Source organism: Ammospiza caudacuta, chromosome 39 (genome assembly GCF_027887145.1).
Source record: "Ammospiza caudacuta isolate bAmmCau1 chromosome 39, bAmmCau1.pri, whole genome shotgun sequence".
NCBI classification, from domain to species: Eukaryota; Metazoa; Chordata; class Aves; order Passeriformes; family Passerellidae; genus Ammospiza; species Ammospiza caudacuta.
This window is the reverse complement of record NC_080631.1, coordinates 651,856-672,860: the sequence shown is the minus strand read 5'-3', so window position 1 is coordinate 672,860 and position 21,005 is coordinate 651,856. Positions and strand designations below refer to the sequence as shown.

The 21,005-nt window shown below is 39.0% G+C and overlaps 1 protein-coding gene across 1 annotated transcript in view; it reads left to right on the top strand.

Moving 5' to 3' along the window:
* LOC131570825 (matrix metalloproteinase-14-like) overlaps nucleotides 1-17,765 on the top strand; it is a 45,195-nt gene extending 27,430 nt beyond the window's left edge. Inside the window, exons 8-12 of the mRNA XM_058823204.1 lie at nucleotides 1,858-2,144; nucleotides 11,698-11,743; nucleotides 13,729-13,762; nucleotides 17,062-17,168; nucleotides 17,707-17,765. Coding sequence (XP_058679187.1) covers nucleotides 1,858-2,144; nucleotides 11,698-11,743; nucleotides 13,729-13,762; nucleotides 17,062-17,168; nucleotides 17,707-17,765 — 533 coding nt within the window. The remainder of the gene's footprint in view (nucleotides 1-1,857; nucleotides 2,145-11,697; nucleotides 11,744-13,728; nucleotides 13,763-17,061; nucleotides 17,169-17,706) is intronic.
* Nucleotides 17,766-21,005: the final 3,240 nt, after the last annotated feature.

Genomic DNA, 21,005 nt, shown 5'->3' with positions numbered 1-21,005 from the left:
AGCTGGAGCTGCCCCTCCCCCCACGTGAGAAATTGGGGAGAAAATCGGAAAAATTGGGGAAAAATGGGGGAAAAAAAATTGAAAAAATTGAAAAAAAAATTGGGGGAGAAATGGGAAAATTTGGGAAATTCGGGGGGAAATTCAGGAATTTGTGAGAATTTCAGAAAAGAGGATTTTGGGGGAAAAATTGGGAATTTTGGAGAAATTTTGGGGGGAAATTTCGGGGGAATTTTATAGGAAAATTGGAAATTTTGGGGGAAAATTTTGGGGGAAAAAATTGGGAAAATTTAGGAGAATTCGGGTTCGAAAATGGTGAAAAATGGGGGAAATTTGGAAATTTTAGAGGGAAATTGGGGAAAATTTGGGAATTCTTGAGGAAATTTTGAGGAAATTGGGAATTTGGGGAAAAAATTTTGGAGAAAAAAGGAAAAATTGGGGAATTTGGGGGGAAATGTTGAGAGAAAATTTTGGATTTTTTAGGCAAAATCTGCCCCAAAAAATTGGAAGAAATTTTGGGAAAATTATGGAATTTTCTCGGGAATTTGTGGAATTTTGGGGAAAATTGTGGGGGGAAATTTGGGGGAAAATTTTGGGGGGGATTTGGGAAATTTCTGGTGAAAACCGAGGAAAAACGGGGAATTTTCACGGGAAAAATTTGGGGGAAATTTTGGGAATTTCGGGGAAAGTTTTGGTTTAAAAACGAGGGAAAAATTGGGAATTTTTGGGGGGAATTTGTGAATTTCAGGGGAAAATTTTGGGGAGAAATTCGGCAATTTTGGGAATCGGGGAAACCCTGAGAAAATTTTTGGGATAAAATTTTGGGAAACTTTGTGGGGAAATTTGGGAATTTTGTGCTGAGATTTGCAGATTTTGGGGTAAAATTTTGGAATTTTTGGGATTTTATGCTGAAATTTTTGAGTTTTGGGGTAAAATTTCAGAATTTGGGGATTTTATGCTGAAATTTTTGCGTTTTGGGGTAAAATTTCAGAATTTGGGGATTTTATGAGGAAATTTTTGAGTTTTAGGGTAAAATTTTGGAATTTGGGGATTTTATGCTGAAATTTGCAGATTTTGGGGTAAAATTTTGGAATTTGGAGATTTTATGCTGAAATTTTTGAGTTTTGGGGTAAAATTTTGGAATTTAGGGATTTCATGCCCAAATTTTTGAGTTTTGTGTTAAAATTTCGGAATTTGGGGATTTTATGCCGAAATTTTTGAGTTTTGTGGTAAAAATTTTGAATTTGGGGATTTTATGCTGAGATTTGCAGATTTTGTGGGAAAATTTTGGAATTTTGGGGATTTTATGCTGAAATTTTTGAGTTTTGGGGTAAAATTTCAGAATTTGGGGATTTTATGCTGAAATTTGCGGATTTTGGGGTAAAATTTTGGAATTTGGGGATTTTATGCTGAGATTTGCAGGTTTTGGGGTAAAATTTTGGAATTTGGAGATTTTATGCTGAAATTTTTGAGTTTTGGGGTAAAATTTTGGAATTTGGGGATTTCATGCTGAAATTTTTGGGTTTTGGGGTAAAATTTTGGAATTTGGGGATTTTATGCTGAAATTTGCGGATTTTGGGGTAAAATTTTGGAATTTGGGGGTTTTATGCTGAGATTTGCAGGTTTTGGGGTAAAATTTTGGAATTCGGGGATTTTATGATTTGTGGGTTTTGGGGTAAAATTTCGGGATTTTTTTTTTGCGGCAAAATTTTGGATTTTTTTTTTTTTTTCGCGGGGGAGATTTTAAAATTTTTAGGAGAAATTTTTGAGAATTTATGGGAAATTTTCGGAATTTCTCCGAATTTTGATTTTTTTTTTTTTTTTTTTTTTTTTTTCCCTTTTTTTTTTTTGTTTTCACAGGCCCCGCCCCTCCGGAAGCTCCGCCCACTTCTCCCGTGCCCCTCCCTCCGCCCCCCGAGGCCCCGCCCACCCCGGCCGTGGCCCCGCCCCCTCGGGCCAAGCCCCGCCCACCCCTGTGGGACCCCCAGACCCAAATTGGGGCGGGGCAGCTGAGGGCGTGGCTGAGCGACCAATGGGGAGAGACCGCGGTCAGGGTGAGCGACCAATGGGAGAGCCCGGAGGGACGGCGGCCCCGGGGGGACCAATGGGTGACCGAGGGAGAAAAACTGAGGGAAAATGGGGAAAAAGTGGGGAAAAAATGGCCAAAAATGACCCCAAAATGACCCAAAAATGGCTAAAAATGACCCAAAAATGACCCTGAGTGACCAATGGCCAAAAACTGGGAAAAATTGGTTTAAAAAGGCCCAAAAATGGCCAGAAATGACCCAAAATGACCCTGAATGACCAATGGGTGACCAGTGACCCAAAAATGGTGAAAAATGGGTCAAAAACCGAGAAAAAATGGGCAAAAATGACCCAAAAATGACCTTGAGTGACCCATGGCCAAAACCTGTGAAAAAATGGAAAAAAAAGGCCCAAAAATGGCCAAAAATGACCCAAAAATGACCCAAAAATGACCCAAAATGGCCCCTGAGTGACCACTGAGTGACCAATGGCCAAAAACTGTGAAAAAACGGTTAACAAAAGGCCCAAAAATGGCAAAAAATGACCCAAAATTGACCCAAAAATGACCCTGAGTGACCAATGGGTGACCAGTGACCCAAAAATGGTGAAAAATGGGCCGAAAACTGAGAAAAAAATGGGCAAAAATGACCCAAAAATGGCACAAAAATGACCCAGAGTGACCAATGAGTGACCAATGGCCAAAAACTGAGAAAAAATGGTTAAAAAAAGGCCCAAAAATGGCCAAAAAATGGCCAAAAATGACCCAAAATGACCCTGAGTGACCAATGAGTGACCAGTGAGTGACCAATGGTTAAAAACTGAGAAAAAATGGGGAAAAAACGGCCCAAAAAAGGCCAAAAATGACCCAAAAATGACCCTGAGTGACCAATGAGTGACCAATGGCCCAAGAATGGGGAAAAACGGCCAAAAAAGGGCAAAAAATGGCACCAAATGGCCCAAAAATGACCCAAAATGACCCAAAATGGCCCCTGAGTGACCAATGGGTGACCAATGGCCAAAAACTGTGAAAAAATTCATAAAAAACGGCCCAAAAATGGCCCAAAATGACCCAAAAATGACCCTGAGTGATCACTGACCTCTGAGTGACCAATGGCCAAAAACTGTGAAAAAATTTTTAAAAAATGGCCCAAAAATGGCCCAAAATGACCCTGAGTGACCAAGGATGACCACTGACCTAAAAGTGGCCAAAAAAGCGGCAAAAAAATGGGGAAAAAACGGCCCAAAAATGGCCAAAAATGACCCTCAGTGACCACTGAGTGACCAATGGCCAAAAAAATGGTGAAAAATGGTGAAAAACGGCCCAAAAATTGGGGAAAAAACGGCCCAAAAATGACCCTGAGTGACCAATGAGTGACCACTGACCGTGAGTGACCGATGGCCAAAAAATGGTGAAAAAATGGCCAAAAAATGGCCCAAAAAAGACCCAAAATGACCCAAAAATGACCCTGAGTGACCAATGAGTGACCACTGACCCAAAAATGGTGAAAAATGGGCCGAAAACTGAGAAAAAAACGGCCCAAAAAAGGCCAAAAAATGACCCAAAAATGATCCTGAGTGACCAATGGCCAAAAACTGAGAAAAAAAGGGAAAAAAAGGCCCAAAAATGGCCAAAAATGACCCAAAATGATCCTGAGTGACCAATGGGTGACCAATGGCCCAAAAATGGGAAAAAATGGCCAAAAAAGGGCAAAAAATGGCACCAAATGGCCCAAAAATGACCCAAAATGACCCAAAAATGATCTTGAGTGACCAATGGCCAAGAACTGTGAAAAAATGGTTAAAAAACGGCCCAAAAATGGCAAAAAATGACCCAAAAATGACCCTGAGTGACCAATGAGTGACCACTGACCGTGAGTGACCGATGGCCAAGAAATGGTGAAAAAGTGGCCAAAAAATGGCCCAAAATTGACCCAAAATGGCCCAAAAATGACCCTGAGTGACCAATGAGTGACCACTGACCCAAAATGACCCAAAAATGACAAAAATATTCCCCAAATTGGCCCCAAAATGGCCCCAAAAATGACCCTGAGTGACCAGAGATCCAAAATGGCCCAAAAATGACCCAAAAATGACCCAAAAATGGCCCGAAAAGGACCCAAAAATGGCCCCAAAATTGCTGAGAAATGACCCAAAAATGACCCAAAAATGGCCCGAAAATGGCCCAAAAATGACCCAAAAATGGCCCAAAAATGGCCCAAAAATGACCCAAAAATGGCCCGAAAAGGACCCAAAAATGGCCCCAAAATTGCTGAGAAATGACCCAAAAATGACCCAAAAATGGCCCGAAAATGGCCCAAAAATGGCCCAAAAATGACCCAAAAATGGCCCAAACTGACCTGGAGTGAGCAATGAGCGACCACGAGCCCAAAATGACCCGAAAATGACTCAAAATCACCAAAAATTGGCCCAAAAATGGTACGAAAATGACCCAGAAGTGACCTCTAAGTGACCTTGCGTGACCCCAGGTGACCCCGGGTGACCCCCGAGTGACCCCTGTGTGACCTTTGACCCCCAGGAGCCCCTGGAGCTGCCCCGGCGCCGCCGCCCGAGGGAGCTGCTGGACACGGCCTGCACCGGTGGGACCCAAAAACCCCCAAATCACCCCAAAATCCACCCCAAAAATGCCCCAAAATCACCCCAAAATCGTCCCAAAAATCACCCCAAAAATACCCCAAAGTCACCCCAAAAATCACCCCAAAAATGCCACAAAATCACCCCAAAAATGTCCCAAAATCACCCCAAAAATGCACCAAAATCCACCCCAAAAATGCACCAAAATCCACCCCAAAATCACCCCAAAAATGCCCCAAAAATACCCCAAAAATTACCCCAAGATCACCCCAAAAATGCCTCAATCTTCACCCCAAAATCCACCCCTAAAATGTCCCAAAATTCACCCCAAAAATCACCCCAAGATCACCCCAAAATTCACCTCAAAAATACCCTAAAATTACCCCAAGATCACCCCAAAAATGCCCCAGATTTACCCCAAAATCACCCCAAAATTCACCCCAGAAATGCCCCAGAATCGACCCCAAATATACCCCAAAATTACCCTAAAACCACCCCAAAAATCCCCCAAAATCTGCCCCAAAACCCCCCAAATTTACCCCAAAATGTGTCGCAAATTTATCCCTAAATTCCCTAAAATTTACCCCAAAATTTACCCCAAAACCCCTCAAATTTACCCCAAAACTTAGCCCAAAATTTACCCCCAAACCCCCAAATTTACCCCAAAATGTGTCACAACTTTATCCCTAAATTCCCTAAAATTTACCCCAAAAAAACCCAAATTTACCCCCAAATTTACCCCAAAATCTCCCCCCTAAACCTCCAAATTTACCCCAAAATGTGTCGAAAATTTATTCCTAAATTCCCTAAAATTTACCCCAAAAACCCCCAGATTTACCCCAAAATTTACCCCGAAACCCCAAATTTACCCCAAAATTTACCCCAAAAACCCTCAAATTTCCCCCAAAATTTACCCCAAAACCCCCAAATTTACCCCAAAATTTACCCCAAAATCTGGCCCAAAAACCCCAACATTTATCTCAAATTTCCCCCAAGAAACCCCAAATTTTCCCCCAATTTTACCCCCAATTTTCCCAAATTTTACCCCAAAATCCCCAAATTTTTCCTCCAATTTTACCCCAAAATTTCCCAAATTTTCCCCCAAAAACCTCTAAATTTTCCCCCAATTTTCCCCCAAAACCCCTCAAATTTTCCCCCAATTTTACCCCTAAATCCCCAAATTTTAATCAAAAAACCCCCAAACTTTCCCCCAATTTTACCCCCAAATTTCCCAAATTTTCCTCCAAAATCCCCAAATTTTTCCTCCAATTTTACCCCAAAATTTCCCAAATTTTCCCCCAAAAACCTCTAAATTTTCCCCCAATTTTCCCCCAAAAACCCTCCAATTTCCCCCAATTTTCCCCCAAAATTTCCCAAATTTTACCCCAAAATCCCCCAAACTTTCCCCCAATTTTACCCCAAAATCTGCCCCAAAAAAACCCAAAATTTACCTCAAATTTTACCCCAAAAACCCCCAAATTTTCCCCAAAAATTTTCCAGAATTTTACCCCAAACTTCCCCCAATTTTCCCCCCAAATTTCCCAGATTTTACCCCAAAATTTCCCAAATTTTACCCCAAAAACCCCCAAACTTTCCTCCAATTTTACCCCAAAATTTCCCAAATTTTCCCCCAAACCCCTCAAACTTTGCCCCAAGTTTACCCCAAAAACCCCCAATTTTTCCCCCATTTTCCCCCAAAAACCCTCAAATTTCCCCCAAAATTTCCCAAATTTTACCCCAATATCCCCCAAACTTTCCCCCAATTTTACCCCCAAATTTCCCAAACTTTACCCCCAAATCCCCAAATTTTTCCCCAATTTTACCCCAAAATTTCCCAAATTTTCCCCCAAAAACCTCTAAATTTTCCCCCAATTTTCCCCCAAAACCCCTCAAATTTTCCCCCAATTTTCCCCCAAAAACCCTCCAATTTCCCCCAATTTTCCCCCAAAATTTCCCAAATTTTACCCCAAAATCCCCCAAACTTTCCCCCAATTTTACCCCAAAATCTGCCCCAAAAAAACCCAAAATTTACCTCAAATTTTACCCCAAAAACCACCAAATTTTCCCCCCAAATTTTCCAGAATTTTACCCCAAACTTCCCCCAATTTTCCCCCAAAATTTCCCAAATTTTCCCCCAAAATTTCCCAAATTTTACCCCAAAAACCCCCAAACTTTCCCCCAATTTTACCCCAAAATTTCCCAAATTTTCCCCCAAACCCCTCAAACTTTGCCCCAAGTTTACCCCAAAAACCCCCAATTTTTCCCCCATTTTCCCCCAAAAACCCTCAAATTTCCCCCAAAATTTCCCAAATTTTACCCCAATATTCCCCAAACTTTCCCCCAATTTTACCCCCAAATTTCCCAAACTTTACCCCCAAATCCCCAAATTTTTCCCCAATTTTACCCCAAAATTTCCCAAATTTTCCCCCAAAAACCTCTAAATTTTCCCCCAATTTTACCCCAAAACCCCTCCAATTTCCCCCAATTTTCCCCCAAAATTTCCCAAATTTTACCCCAAAATCCCCCAAACTTTCCCCCAATTTTACCCCAAAATCTGCCCCAAAAAAACCCAAAATTTACCTCAAGTTTTACCCCAAAAACCCCCAAATTTTCCCCCAAAATTTTCCAGAATTTTACCCCAAACTTCCCCCAATTTTCCCCCAAAATTTCCCAGATTTTACCCCAAAATTTCCCAAATTTTACCCCAAAAACCCCCAAACTTTCCTCCAATTTTACCCCAAAATTTCCCAAAATTTCCCCCAAACCCCTCAAACTTTGCCCCAAGTTTACCCCAAAAACCCCCAATTTTTCCCCCAATTTTCCCCCAAAAACCCTCAAATTTCCCCCAAAATTTCCCAAGTTTTTACCCCAATATCCCCCAAACTTTCCCCCAATTTTACCCCCAAATTTCCCAAACTTTACCCCCAAATCCCCAAATTTTTCCCCAATTTTACCCCAAAATTTCCCAAATTTTACCCCAAAATTTCCCCCAATTTTACCCCCAAATTTTCCGGAATTTCCGGGAATTTTCGGGGATTTTCTGACCCCGCCCCTTTTCCAGGGCCCCTCCCCCCTCCCCTGCAGCTCCTTTGGGCTCTCTGTGCCCGGCCCCGCCCCCGGCCACGCCCACCCGAGGAGGAGGAGCCAATCACGGAGCTGCCCAGCGAGGTGGAGGTGGGAAATTCCTCAAATTCCAAAATTCCCAAAATTCCCAAAATTCCTGAGGCCAAAAATCCCAAAATTCCAAATCCCAAAATTCCCCAAATCCCAAAAACTCCAAAATTCCCAAATTCCCAAAATTCCTGAATTTCTGAGCCCAGAAAATCCCGAAATCCCAAATCCCAAAATTCCCAAAATTCTTGAATTTCTGAGCCCAGAAAATCCCGAAATCCCAAATCCCAAAATTCACAAATCCCCAAATTCCCGAAATTCCTGAGGCCAAAAATCACAAATTCTCAAAAATTCTCAAATTCCCAAAATTCCTGAATTTCTGAGCCCAAAAAATCCCAAAATCCCAAATCCCAAAATTCCCCAAATCCCAAAAACTCCAAAATTCCCAAATTCCCAAATTCCCAAAATTCCCGAAATTCCTGAGCCCAAAAAATCCCAAAATCCCAAATCCCAAAATTCCCAAAATTCCTGAATTTCTGAGTCCAAAAATCCCGAAATCCCAAATCCCAAAATTCCAAAATTCCCGAAATTCCTGAGCCCAAAAAAGCCAAAATCCCAAAATTTCTGAATTTCTTAAGCCCAAAAATCCCAAAATCCCAAATCCCAAAATTCTCAAATTCCCAAAATTCCTGAATTTCCTGAGTGCAAAAATCCCAAATTCTCAGAAATTCTCAAATTCCCAAAATTCCTGAATTTCTGAGCCCAAAAAATCCCAAAATCCCAAATCCCAAAATTCCCCAAATCCCAAAAACTCCAAAATTCCCAAATTCCCAAAATTCCCGAAATTCCTGAGCCCAAAAAATCCCAAAATCCCAAATCCCAAAATTCCCAAAATTCCTGAATTTCCGAGTCCAAAAATCCCGAAATCCCAAATCCCAAAATTCCAAAATTCCCGAAATTCCTGAGCCCAAAAAAGCCAAAATCCCAAAATTCCTGAATTTCTTAAGCCCAAAAATCCCAAAATCCCAAATCCCAAAATTCTCAAATTCCCAAAATTCCCGAAATTCCTGAGCGCAAAAATCCCAAATTCTCAGAAATTCTCAAATTCCCAAAATTCCTGAATTTCTGAGCCCAAAAAATCCCAAAATCCCAAATCCCAAAATTCCTTAGCCCAAAAAATCCCCAAATCCCAAAATTCTAAAATTCCCAAATTCCCGAAATTCCTGAATTTCTGAGCCCAAAAGTCTCAAAATCCCAAATTCTCAAATTTCCAAAATTCCCGAAATTTCTGAGCCCAAAAATCCCAAAATCCCAAATTCTCAAATTCCCAAAATTCCTGAATTTCTGAGCCAAAAATCTCAAATTCCTAAAATTCCCAAATTCCTGAAATTCCCAAATTTCTGAGCCCAAAAATCCCAAAATCCCAAAATTCCCAAATCCAAAAACTCCCAAATTCTCAAAAATTCCCAAATTCCCAAAATTCCTGAATTTCTGAGCCCAAAAAATCCCAAAATCCCAAATCCCAAAATTCCCAAAATTCCTGAATTTCTGAGTCCAAAAATCCCGAAATCCCAAATCCCAAAATTCCAAAATTCCCAAAATTCCTGAGCCCAAAAAGGCCAAAATCCCAAAATTCCTGAATTTCTTGAGCCCAAAAATCCCAAAATCTCAAATCCCAAAATTCTCAAATTCCCAAAATTCCTGAATTTCCTGAGCGCAAAAATCCCAAAATCCCAAAATTCCCGAAATTCCTGAGCCCAAAAATACCAAATTCTCAGAAATTCTCAAATTCCCAAAATTCCTGAATTTCTGAGCCCAAAAAATCCCAAAATCCCAAATCCCAAAATTCCTTAGCCCAAAAAATCCCCAAATCCCAAAATTCTAAAATTCCCAAATTCCCGAAATTCCTGAATTTCTGAGCCCAAAAGTCTCAAAATCCCAAATTCTCAAATTTCCAAAATTCCCGAAATTTCTGAGCCCAAAAATCCCAAAATCCCAAATTTCACAAATCCCAAAATTCCTGAATTTCTGAGCCAAAAATCTCAAATTCCTAAAATTCCCAAATTCCTGAAATTCCCAAATTTCTGAGCCCAAAAATCCCAAAATCCCAAAATTCCCAAATCCAAAAACTCCCAAATTCTCAAAAATTCCCAAATTCCCAAAATTCCTGAATTTCTGAGCCCAAAAAATCCCAAAATCCCAAATCCCAAAATTCCCAAAATTCCTGAATTTCTGAGTCCAAAAATCCCGAAATCCCAAATCCCAAAATTCCAAAATTCCCAAAATTCCTGAGCCCAAAAAGGCCAAAATCCCAAAATTCCTGAATTTCTTGAGCCCAAAAATCCCAAAATCTCAAATCCCAAAATTCTCAAATTCCCAAAATTCCTGAATTTCCTGAGCGCAAAAATCCCAAAATCCCAAAATTCCCGAAATTCCTGAGCCCAAAAATCCCAAATTCTCAGAAATTCTCAAATTCCCAAAATTCCTGAATTTCTGAGCCCAAAAAATCCCAAAATCCCAAATCCCAAAATTCCTTAGCCCAAAAAATCCCCAAATCCCAAAATTCTAAAATTCCCAAATTCCCGAAATTCCTGAATTTCTGAGCCCAAAAGTCTGAAAATCCCAAATTCTCAAATTTCCAAAATTCCTGAATTTCCTGAGCCCAAAAATCCCAAAATCCCAAATTCTCAAAAATTCCCAAATTCCCAAAATTCCTGAATTTCTGAGCCCAAAAAATCTTGAAATCCCAAATTCCCAAGTTCCCAAAATTCCTGAAATCCTGAGCCCAAAAATGCCAAAATCTCAAATTCCCCAAAATTCCCAAATTCCCAAAATTCCTGAATTTCCTGAGCCCAAAAATCCCAAAATCCCAAATCCCAAAATTCCCGAATTTCTGAGCCCCAAAATCCCAAATTCTCAGAAATTCTCAAATTCCCAAAATTCCTGAATTTTCTGAGCCAAAAAATCCCAAATCCCAAAATTCCCAAATTCTCAAAATTCCTGAATTTCTGAGGCCAAAAATCCCAAAATCCCAAATTCTCAGAAATTCTCAAATTCCAAAAATTCCTGAATTTCTGAGCCCAAAAATCCCCAAATCCCAAAATTCCCAAATTCCCAAAAATCCCAAATCCCAAAATTCTCAAATTCCCAAAATTCTTGAGCCCAAAAACCCCAAAATCCCAAATCCCAAAATTCCCAAATTTCCAAAATTCCTCAGCCTAAAAATGCCAAAATCCCAAATCCCAAAATTCTCAAATTCCCAAAATTCCTTAGCCCAAAAAATCCCCAAATCCCAAAATCTCAAAAATTCTCAAATTCCCAAAATTCCTGAATTTTCTGAGCCCAAAAATCCCAAAATCCCAAATCCCAAAATTCCCAAAATTCCTGAATATTCTGAGCTCAAAAATGCCAAAATCCCAAATTGCCAAAAATTCCCAAATTCCCAAAATTCCTGAATTTCCTGAGCCCAAAAATCCCAAACCCCAAAATACCAAAATTCCCAAAATTCCTGAGTCCAAAAATGCCAAAATCCCAAAATTCCAAAATTCCCAAATTCCCAAAATTCCTGAATTTCTGAGCCCAAAAATGCCAAAATCCCAAATCCCAAAATTCCCAAAATTCCTGAATTCATGAGCCCAAAAATCCCAAATTCTCAGAAATTCTCAAATTCCCAAAATTCCTGAATTTCTGAGCCAAAAATCTCAAATTCCTAAAATTCCCAAATTCCTGAAATTCCCAAATTTCTGAGCCCAAAAATCCCAAAATCCCAAAATTCCCAAATCCAAAAACTCCCAAATTCTCAAAAATTCCCAAATTCCCAAAATTCCTGAGCCCAAAATTCCCAAAATTTCTGAAATCCCCCAAATTCCCGAATTTCCTGAGCCCAAAAATCCCAAATATTCCAAATTTTTGCCCCAAATTTTCCAATTTTTTCCCGAATTTTTGGGATTTTGCCCCAAATTTCTCCGCCAGGTCCTGCGGGAGGCGCTGGAGCCGAGCCTGCCCCCCCCCAGCTCCGGTAAGGAAATTTTGAGGAAAAATTTTAAAATTTTGGGAAAATTTTGGGAAAATTTTGGGAAAATTTGGGATTTTGGGGGAAAATTTTGGAAATTTTAAGAAATTTTGGGGTAATTTTTTTAGAAGTTTTTAAAAACATTTAATTTATTTAAATTTAGGAAATTTTTGTAGTTTTTTGTTACATTTTTTGGTGAACAAATTTTGGGGAACATTTAAAAAGTTTTGGGGAAAATTTGAGAAAATTTGGAATTTTTGGGGAAATTTGGGGAATTTTAAAGGAAATTTTGGGAATTTTTTTAAAAAATTTAATAAAATTTAGGAATTTTTTGTAGTTTTTGGTGCTTTTTTTTGGTGAACAAAATTTGGGGAACATTTTAAAAATTTTGGGGAAATTTGGGGAAAATTTGGAAATTTTGGGGAAATTTGGGGAATTTTACAGAAAGCTTTGGGAAAATTAAAAAAAAAATTTTTATAAAATTTACGAAAATTTTCTAGGTTTTTGTTACGTTTTTTGGTGAACAAATTTTGGGGAACATTTAAAATATTTAAGGAAAATTTGGGAACATTTGGAATTTTTGGGAAATTTGGGGAATTTTAAAAGAAATTTTGGGAAAATTTAAAAAATTTTTTATACAATTTAAGAAATTTTTTGGTAGTTTTTTGTTACATTTTTTGGTGAGCAAATTTTGGGGAACATTTAAAAAATTTTGGGGAAATTTGGCCAAAATTTGGAATTTTTTGGGAAATTTTGCAAACTTTAAAGGAAATTTTAGGAGAATTTTTCATTTTTTTTGAAGCTTTTTAAAAAATTTAGGAAATTTTTGTAGTTTTTTGTGACATTTTTTGGCGAGCAAATTTTGGGGAAAAATTTGAAAATTAGGGAAAAATCTAAAATTTCTGGCGAAATTTTTGCCACTTTTGGGGAAATTTTGAGAATTTAAAAAAAAATTTTGGAAAAAATTTTGTGGTTTTTTTTGAAATTTTTTATTTAACTTAGGAAATGTTTGTAGTTTTTTGTGACATTTCTCAGTGAGCAAATTTTGGAGAAAAATTGTAAAATTCTGGAAAATTTGGGCAAAATTTGGAATTTCTGGGAAAATTTTGGGGAATTTTTAAGGAAATTTTCAGAAATTTTTGATTTTTTAAAAAAATTCTTTATGAAATTTGGGACATTTTTGTAGTTTTTGAGAATTTTTTTTAAATTTGAAGGGGAAAGAGGAACTTTTGAGGATTTTTGGGAGAATTGATGGAAAATGGAAATTTTTGGGTAAAATTTGGGGAATTTTAGGGATTTTTGGGAAAATTTGGGGTTAAATTTGGGGGATTCTGAGGAATTTTTTTTTATTTTTAGGAATATTTGGGGGTTAAAAATATTGGGAATTTTTGCAACAATGTTGGAATTTTCAGGAGAAAATTTAAAATTTTTGGAGATTTTTCTTGCAACTTCAGACGAAATTTGGGAAAAATTTTTGTGTTTTGGGTTCTTTCAATTTTTGTGGTAAAATTTTGAGATTTTTTTTAAAAATAGGGGAAAACAAAAAAAATTTGACTTTTTTTTCTATTTTTCGTGTGTTTTAAAAGTTTATTTTATCATTTTTTGGAAATTTTAGAAAAATTTTGGGGATATTTTGGTTATCTGAATTTTTTTTTTGTTTTAGTGGAATTTATTTTGGAAATTTTTAAAGAAAAAGTATGAAATTTGAACAAATTTATGAATTTCAAAGCAAACTTAAGATTTTTCAAGGAAATTTAAAATTTTGTGCGAATTTTATAAAAATTAATTGCAATTTGGACATAATTTGGTTACTTGGGTAAAAAGTGAGATTTTTATAGGGAGAAATTTTGGGGAAAATTTGGGAAATTTTGGAATTTTTTGAGGAAATTTGGAAATTTTAGGGAAGATTTGGGAATTTGGGTTAAAATTTGGGGATTTTAATTGAAATTTTGTGAATTTTGTCGCTGATTTTTCCCCTCCCCCCCCCCCAGAGATTTCCCTGGAGCCGCTGGAGGAGGAGCCGAGGTGGGGGCGTGGCCTAACCCAGGAATGGGCGTGGCCAAACCCGGAAGTTCCTGAAAATCACCCCAAAATTATCCAAATTAAACCGGAAGAGGAATTTGGGGCGCGAAATATGAAAAATTCCAAAAAACCGCTGAAAATTTGGGAAAATTTCGTCGATTTTTGGTTAAATTTTGAAGAAAATGTGAAAAAAATCCGGCACAAAATGGCGGCCGGAAGCTGCCACATAACCCGGAAGTGGGCGGGGCTTAAACAGGAAGTTCTGGGGACTCACAAAACTATAAGATTAAACAAAAAACACGAGTAAAATTGGCAAAAATTTTGAAATTTTGGTAAAATTTCGGCGATTTTTGGTGGAATTTTTAAGAAAATGTGAAAGAAATCCGGCACAAAATGGCGGCCGGAAGCTGCCACAGAACCCGGAAGTGGGCGGGGCTTAACCAGGAAGTGCTTGGAATTCTCAAAATGGTGAAGTTTGGACCAAAAATGGGAGGAAATTGTAGAAAATCGCCAAAATGTTTGAAATTTTGGGAAAATTAGGGAAAATTTGGGAAAATTTTACTTAAATTTTAAAGAAAATGTGAAAAAATTCCGGGACAAAATGGCGGCTAGAAGTCACCACAAAACCCGGATGTGGGCAGGGCTTAAACAGGAAGTGCTTGGAATTCTCAAAATGAAGAAAATTGGACCAAAAAAGGGAGGAAATTGTAGAAAATCACCAAAATGTTTGAAATTTTTGGGAAAATTGGGGAAAATTTGGGAAAATTTTTGTTAAATTTGAAAGAAAATGTGAAAGAAATCCGGGACAAAATGGCGGCCGGAAGCTGCCACAGGAACCGGAAGTGGGTGGGGCCCCAACAGGAAGTGATTAAAAATAATTTTTAAGTGTTGAGGATTTTAGAAGGAGTGGAATTAGAAGCAGGATTGGGTTAAAAATGGAGGAAAAATCAAAAAAAAAATCAAAATTGTCAAAGTTTTGGGGAAATTTGGGCGATTTTTGTTGAAAATTTCAAGAAAAATTGAAAAAATCTTCGACAAAATGGCGGCCACAACAACCAAAAGTGGGCGGGGCCTAAGCATTAGATTATTTAGATTTTTTTAGTGTTGGATTGGAAATCCAATTTAGGACAAAGTTAGGATTAAAAGTGGAGAAAAATTCCAAAAAATTAAAAATTTGGGGGAAATTTTGATTCTTTTGGGACAAATTTAAGATAAGAGAAAGAAGCTGGGACAAAATGGCGGCCGCAGGAACCGGAAGTGGGCGTGGCCTTACGAGACGGGAACGGAAGTGGAATTAGAGGGAAAATTTGGATTAAAAGTGTTGGAAAATTCCATAAAATTCAAAATTTTGGGGAAATTTTCACAAACTTGGGACAAATTTGAAAAGCAGAGTGAAAAAAAATATCTGAGACAAAATGGCGGCCGCAGGAACCGGAAGTGGGCGTGGCCTTACAAGACGGGATCAGAAGTGGAATTAGAGGGAAAATCAGGATTAAAAGTGGTGGGAAATTCCGTGAAATTCAAAATTTTGGGGAAATTTTTTACAAATTTGGGACAGTTTTAAAATAAGTGAAAGAACCTGAGACAAAATGGCGGCCGCAGGAAGCGGAAGTGGGCGTGGCCTTACAAGATGGGACCGGAAGTTGAATTAGAGGAAAAATTTGGATTAAAAGAGGTGGAAAATGCTGTAAAATTCAAAATTTTGGGGAAATTTTGACAAATTTGGGACAAATTTAAAAAACAGAGTGAAAAAAAATCCGAGACAAAATGGCGGCCGCAGGAAGCAGAAGTGGGCGTGGCCTTACGAGACGGGACCGGAAGTTGAATTAGAGGGAAAATTCGGATTAAAAGAGGTGGAAAATTCCGTAAAATTCAAAATTTTGGGGAAATTTTGACAAATTTGGGACAAATTTTAAAAACAGAGTGAAAAAAAATCTGAGACAAAATGGCGGCCGGAAGTGGGTGGGGCTTAAACAGGAAGTGGGTTATAAAACCAGGGGAAAAAAAAATTAAAAAAGAAAAAATATTGGGAATAATGTTGAAAGTGGGAGGAGCTAAACCCGGAAGTGACGTCATTTAAAGAGACAGCGACTCTAATTTCAATGGGAGTTATGGTGTTGAGAAGGGGGCGTGGTTTTGGGGAAGGGGGCGTGGCCTAACGTTGTGACTCCTCCCACAGCATCCCCCCACTTCCGGCTCCGCCCCCCGAGCTTCTCCCGGAGCTTCCGGAGGCTCCGCCCATCGACCTCAGGAGGTGGGGCCGGAACCTTCCGGAATTTTGGGGAATTTTTGGGAAATTTTTCGTATTTTTGGGAAAATTTTGGTGATTTTTAAAATTTTTACAACGATTTGGGGCAAATTTTAGGAATTTTGGGTAATTTCTTTATTTAAAAATTTATTTTTATTTATTTATTTTGGAATATTTTTTTTTATTTTAAGAATATTTTCGGGCCAGAGCGGGAAAATTTTGGGGTATTTTTCGAAACAATTTATGAAAATTTTTGGTTTTATTTTTATTTTTAAGGGAAATTTTTCAAAGGGAATTTTTTTAAAGGGAAAATTTAGAAGGTTTTAGGGGAAATTTCGGGGAATTTTTTAAAAGGGTTTTTTTTTCTGCTCTTTTTGAAAACATGGGGAATTTCTTTCTAATTTTTCTCAATTTTTTGATTTTTGCGTGGAAATTTCTGGGGTTTTTTTTTTAATAATGGGTAATTTTTGGGAATTACTGGAATTGATGTCAGATTTTTTGAAAGCTTTTCAAGTTTTTTGCTAGCTTTATGAATTTTTGACCTATTTGAGGAAAAAATTTGAATTTTTTTGGGTGTTTTGCGAATTTTTTTTATAATTTTCTTTTTTTTTGCATTTTCTTTTTGATTTTTTTTGAAAGTTCTGAAAGTTTTCAGTGTATTTTCAGGAATTTTCAAATTATTTCAAAATTATAAGTGAAATCTTTGTGTGTTTTTAGATTTTTGGGGGATTTGGGGATGGATTTCTTTTTTTCAAAATTTTCAGTTTTTTTTTTAAATTTCTGGGAAGGTTTGGAAATTATGGGAAATTTTGGGAGGATTTTTATTTTTAATTCTTAAAATTTTGAATAATTTAAAAAGTATTTCTTTATTTATTAAATACCTGTGTTGTAAAGATTTACCCAGCAATTTTTTCTTAGAAAATTTTTCACAATTTTTTTAAATGAAATTTTCAGAACAGTTTTTAGAATTTGTTCGGTTTTTAACGATTGTTTTTTGTAATTTTGCCATTAATTATTTTAATTAATTCTTTTCCTGTTCCCCTCCCCCTCCCAGGCTGATCCTCGACCACGCCCAAGCCCCGGAGGGGGCGGAGCTTGGCGCCATCTTGGGCCCGGATTGGCCACGCCCACGAGTGGCTCAGGCCTTTGCTCTCTGCCTGGGTGAGCTTTGGCCACGCCCCTTTTCCTTTAGCCACGCCCATTTAAAGCCCCTCCCATTAAACTACCATTTTGGCCACTCCGTTAAAACCCCGCCCACTCTAAGCCCCGCGCCAAATTCTTTATAATTTAGCCCCACCCACTTTTAACTGATTTCCCCTAAGCCCCGCCCACTTTATCTTAACCCTTTTAGGCGCCACCCATTGACGGCCACACCCACCCAAGCCCCGCCCATTTTCTCATTTCTGATTTAGCCCCACCCCCTTTCAACACTTCCCCTTAAGCCCCGCCCTCTTTTCTCTGAGCCACGCCCACTTTTTTCATAAAATTTAAGCCCTACCCACTTTAAGGCCTACCCCGAAATTCCATTTATTAAAGCTCCGCCCACTCAAGCCCCGCCCATTTCCTCATTCTTATTTTAGCCCCGCCCACTTTTACTCCTTCCCTTTTTAAGCCCCACCCTCTTGCGGTTAAGCCACGCCCACTCTCTTGAAGCCACGCCCACTTTAATCCCCTTCTCTTTACCCTGTTGCCGTTTTAGCCCCACCCACTTTAAGCCCCGCCCTTTTTAAGCCCCGCCCCAAATTCCTCCGAGTTTAAGCCCCACCCACCTTTAACCAATTCTCTTTAAGCCCCGCCCACTTTATTTCACATTCAAGCCCCACCCAATTGAAGCCCCACCCACTTTTCCAATACCATTTAAGCCCCGCCCACTTTAAGGCACACCCACTTAATTGCGTCTTTTCAAAGCTCCACCCACTCAAGCCCCGCCCATTTCCTTATTTCCGTTTTAGCCCCACCCCTTTTAAGCCACGCCCAGTTCTTTTTAAACCACGCCCACTGAAAATATTCCCATTCATCCTTTACCATTTAAGTTCCTCCCCTTTAAGCCCCACCCACTTTTCACCCGTCCCACTTAAGCTCCACCCACTTTAAGCCCCTCCCACTTTTTCCCCTGAAGCCCCTCCCACTTAACCCCACCCACCCAAGCCCCGCCCATTTCCCAGCCCTGCTCCTCTAAGCTCCACCCTCCTAACCCTTAGCCACGCCCACTTTGACCACGCCCATTTTAACCCTTCCCTCTTTACCTTTCAATCCCGCCCACTTTAAGCCCCACCCACTTTTAAAATTCCCATTAAGCCCCTCCCACTTTAAGCCACGCCCATTTCCCTTTTTAATGTCAGCCCCGCCCATTTTCAATTCTTCCCCTTTAAACCACGCCCACTTTTCCTAAACCACGCCCACTTCCATCCCCTCCCGTTACACCTTATTATTTGCTCCGCCCACTGTAAGCCCCGCCCACTTAATACCATCTGTTTCAGGCCCCACCCACCCAAGCCCCGCCCATTTCCCCATTCTTACTTTAGCCCCGCCCACTTTCAACCTTCCCCTTTAAGCCCCTCCCTCTTTAGGCCCCGCCCAAAATTCCTTTTAATTTAAGCCCCACCCACTTTCAAACCAATCCTGTTAAGCCCCGCCCACTTTATCCCCACCCACTCACTCCTTTCTCACTTAAGCCCCGCCCCCTTGAGCCCCACCCCTCCAAGCTCCGCCCCCTTTGCCCGTATTTGGCTCAAGCCCCGCCCCCGCAGAGCTCTGCGCCTCCCATTGGCTGAAGCTGGAGCAGCCCCGCCCCTACGGCCCCATCCGGATCAGGCTCCGCCCACGGCGCCAATAAGCCACGCCCACTTTACCATATATGGACTTGTCTCGCTTTTCTTGGGGATTTTGGGGGAAATTTTTTGAATTTTGGGCAATTTTGGGTGGAAAATTGGGAATTTCGGGGAAATTTTGGGGAATTTGAGTGAATTTTTTGATGATTCTTTGTGAGATTTGGTGGATTTTCATATTTCTCATTTTTCTTGGTTAAAATCTCGGAATTTTGGGGTTTTTTTGGCATTTCAGCGCATTTTGAAGAAATTTTCAGGTGAATTTAAAAAAATTCTGGGTGAAATTTAAGAATTTTTTGGAATTTTTAGGAATTTTTTACAAACGTTTGAAGTTTCAGAGGAAAAATAAGAAATTTTGGTGAAAATTTGGGTTTTTAGAAAAATTTTCGCGTTTTCAGTGGGAATCTGCAGTTTTGGAATTTGGGGAATTTTTTGGGGTGGAAATGCGGAAATTTTGAGGAATCTGAGGTAGAAAATTGGGAATTCCGGGAAATTTTGAGGAGTTTTGGGGGATTTTTGGTCGAAATTTGCAAAATTGGTGATTTTTTTGGGGAATTTTATAGGAATATTTGGGTGAAATTTGGGAATTTTGGCGTTAAAAATTTGGGGTTTTTGTAGTTGAAATATTGCGAATTTTTGGAACAAATGTGGGGGATTTTTTAGGAATTTTTAGGAAATTTGGAGGAAATTTTGTGGGATTTTAAAAAAATGTAACAATTTTAAGAATTTTAATGTAAAATTTAAGAATTTTTGGGAAATTTCGGGGAAGCTTGAATGATTTTTTTTGTCTTTTTAATTCTCAGGAATTTTGAAAATTTTTCCGCCATTTTTGGGTTAAATTCAGAATGTTTCAGGAATTTTGGAGAATTTTGGTAAAAATTCAGGTTTTGAGAAACTTTGTGTAGTTTTGGGGTCATTTTTAAGGAGTTTGTTAAGATTTGGAAAATTTGGGGTGAAAATAGGGATTTCAAAAAATTTCTGTGCAAATTTCGAAATTTTGGGTGAAATTTTGAGATTTCCTGTGGGATTTTCGTGAATTTTGAGGCAAAACTTTTGAATTTTTTGTTAATTTGGGCAGAATTTTAGGTAGAGTTCATTTTCCTTTAAAAACAAAATATATTATAATTTTATGCAAATTTCATGCAAATTTCATGCAAATTTTTGGTGATTTGAAATAAATTTCCAACAGAATTTATTTTTGCGTTTTTGGGTGACTTTCCGGTATTCTTAACCGAAATTCTTTAAATTTTAAGGAAATCTTGAAGAAACTCATTAAAATTTAAAGAAATTTTTAAAAATTTTGTGGAAGTTTTGGAATTTTTAAGCCCCGCCCCACAAAGAACAAGCCACGCCCATTTTTGGGTCATTCTCCATTTTTATTGGCTGCCGATGACGTCACCCAACACCCGGCACAAGATGGCGGCGTGGGCGGGGTCCAGCGAGGCCACGCCCACCCGGAAGCGCCGGGGGTTGGCCCCGCCCACCTGACGGAGCAACTCAAGCAGCGATTGGCTGAGATCTGAGGGGGCGGAGCCAAAGGGCGTGAGGGGAACCGGAAGCGACGAAAAAAATCCAAAAAAAAAAAGAAAAAAATGAGAAAAAGAAAATAACAAAACCAAAAAAATCCCTCAAAAATCCCCAAATTTCCCCAAAACTCAAAAAATTCCCCCACAAACCCCGAAAGTTTTCAATTTTTCCACCAAAATTCCTCGCAAAATTCTCAAATTTTACAAATTTTTTCCTCCAAGGTTCTCCCAAAGTCTCAAATTTTTTCCCTAAAAATTCCTTCAATTTGGGGTTTTTGGGGTCTCAAATTTGGGGATTTTTGGGGTTTTGAGGTCCCAATTTTGGGGATTTTTGGGGTTTTTCGGGGTTTAAATTTGGGGGATTTTGGGGATTTTGGGGTCCCAAAATTTGGGGATTTTTGGGGTTTTTGGGGTCCCAAATTTGGGGTTCAAGGGGGGATTTTGGGGTCCCAATTTTGGGGATTTTTGGGGTTTTTGGGGTCTCAAATTTGGGGATTTTGGGGGGTCCCAGGGAGGATTTGGTGGGTCCCAAATTTGGAGCATTTTGGGTTTTTGGGGGAGATTCCAAATTTGGGGATTTTGGGGTCCCAATTTTTGGGGATTTTGGGGGGTCCCAAATTTGGGGGAATTTTTTGTTTTGGGGT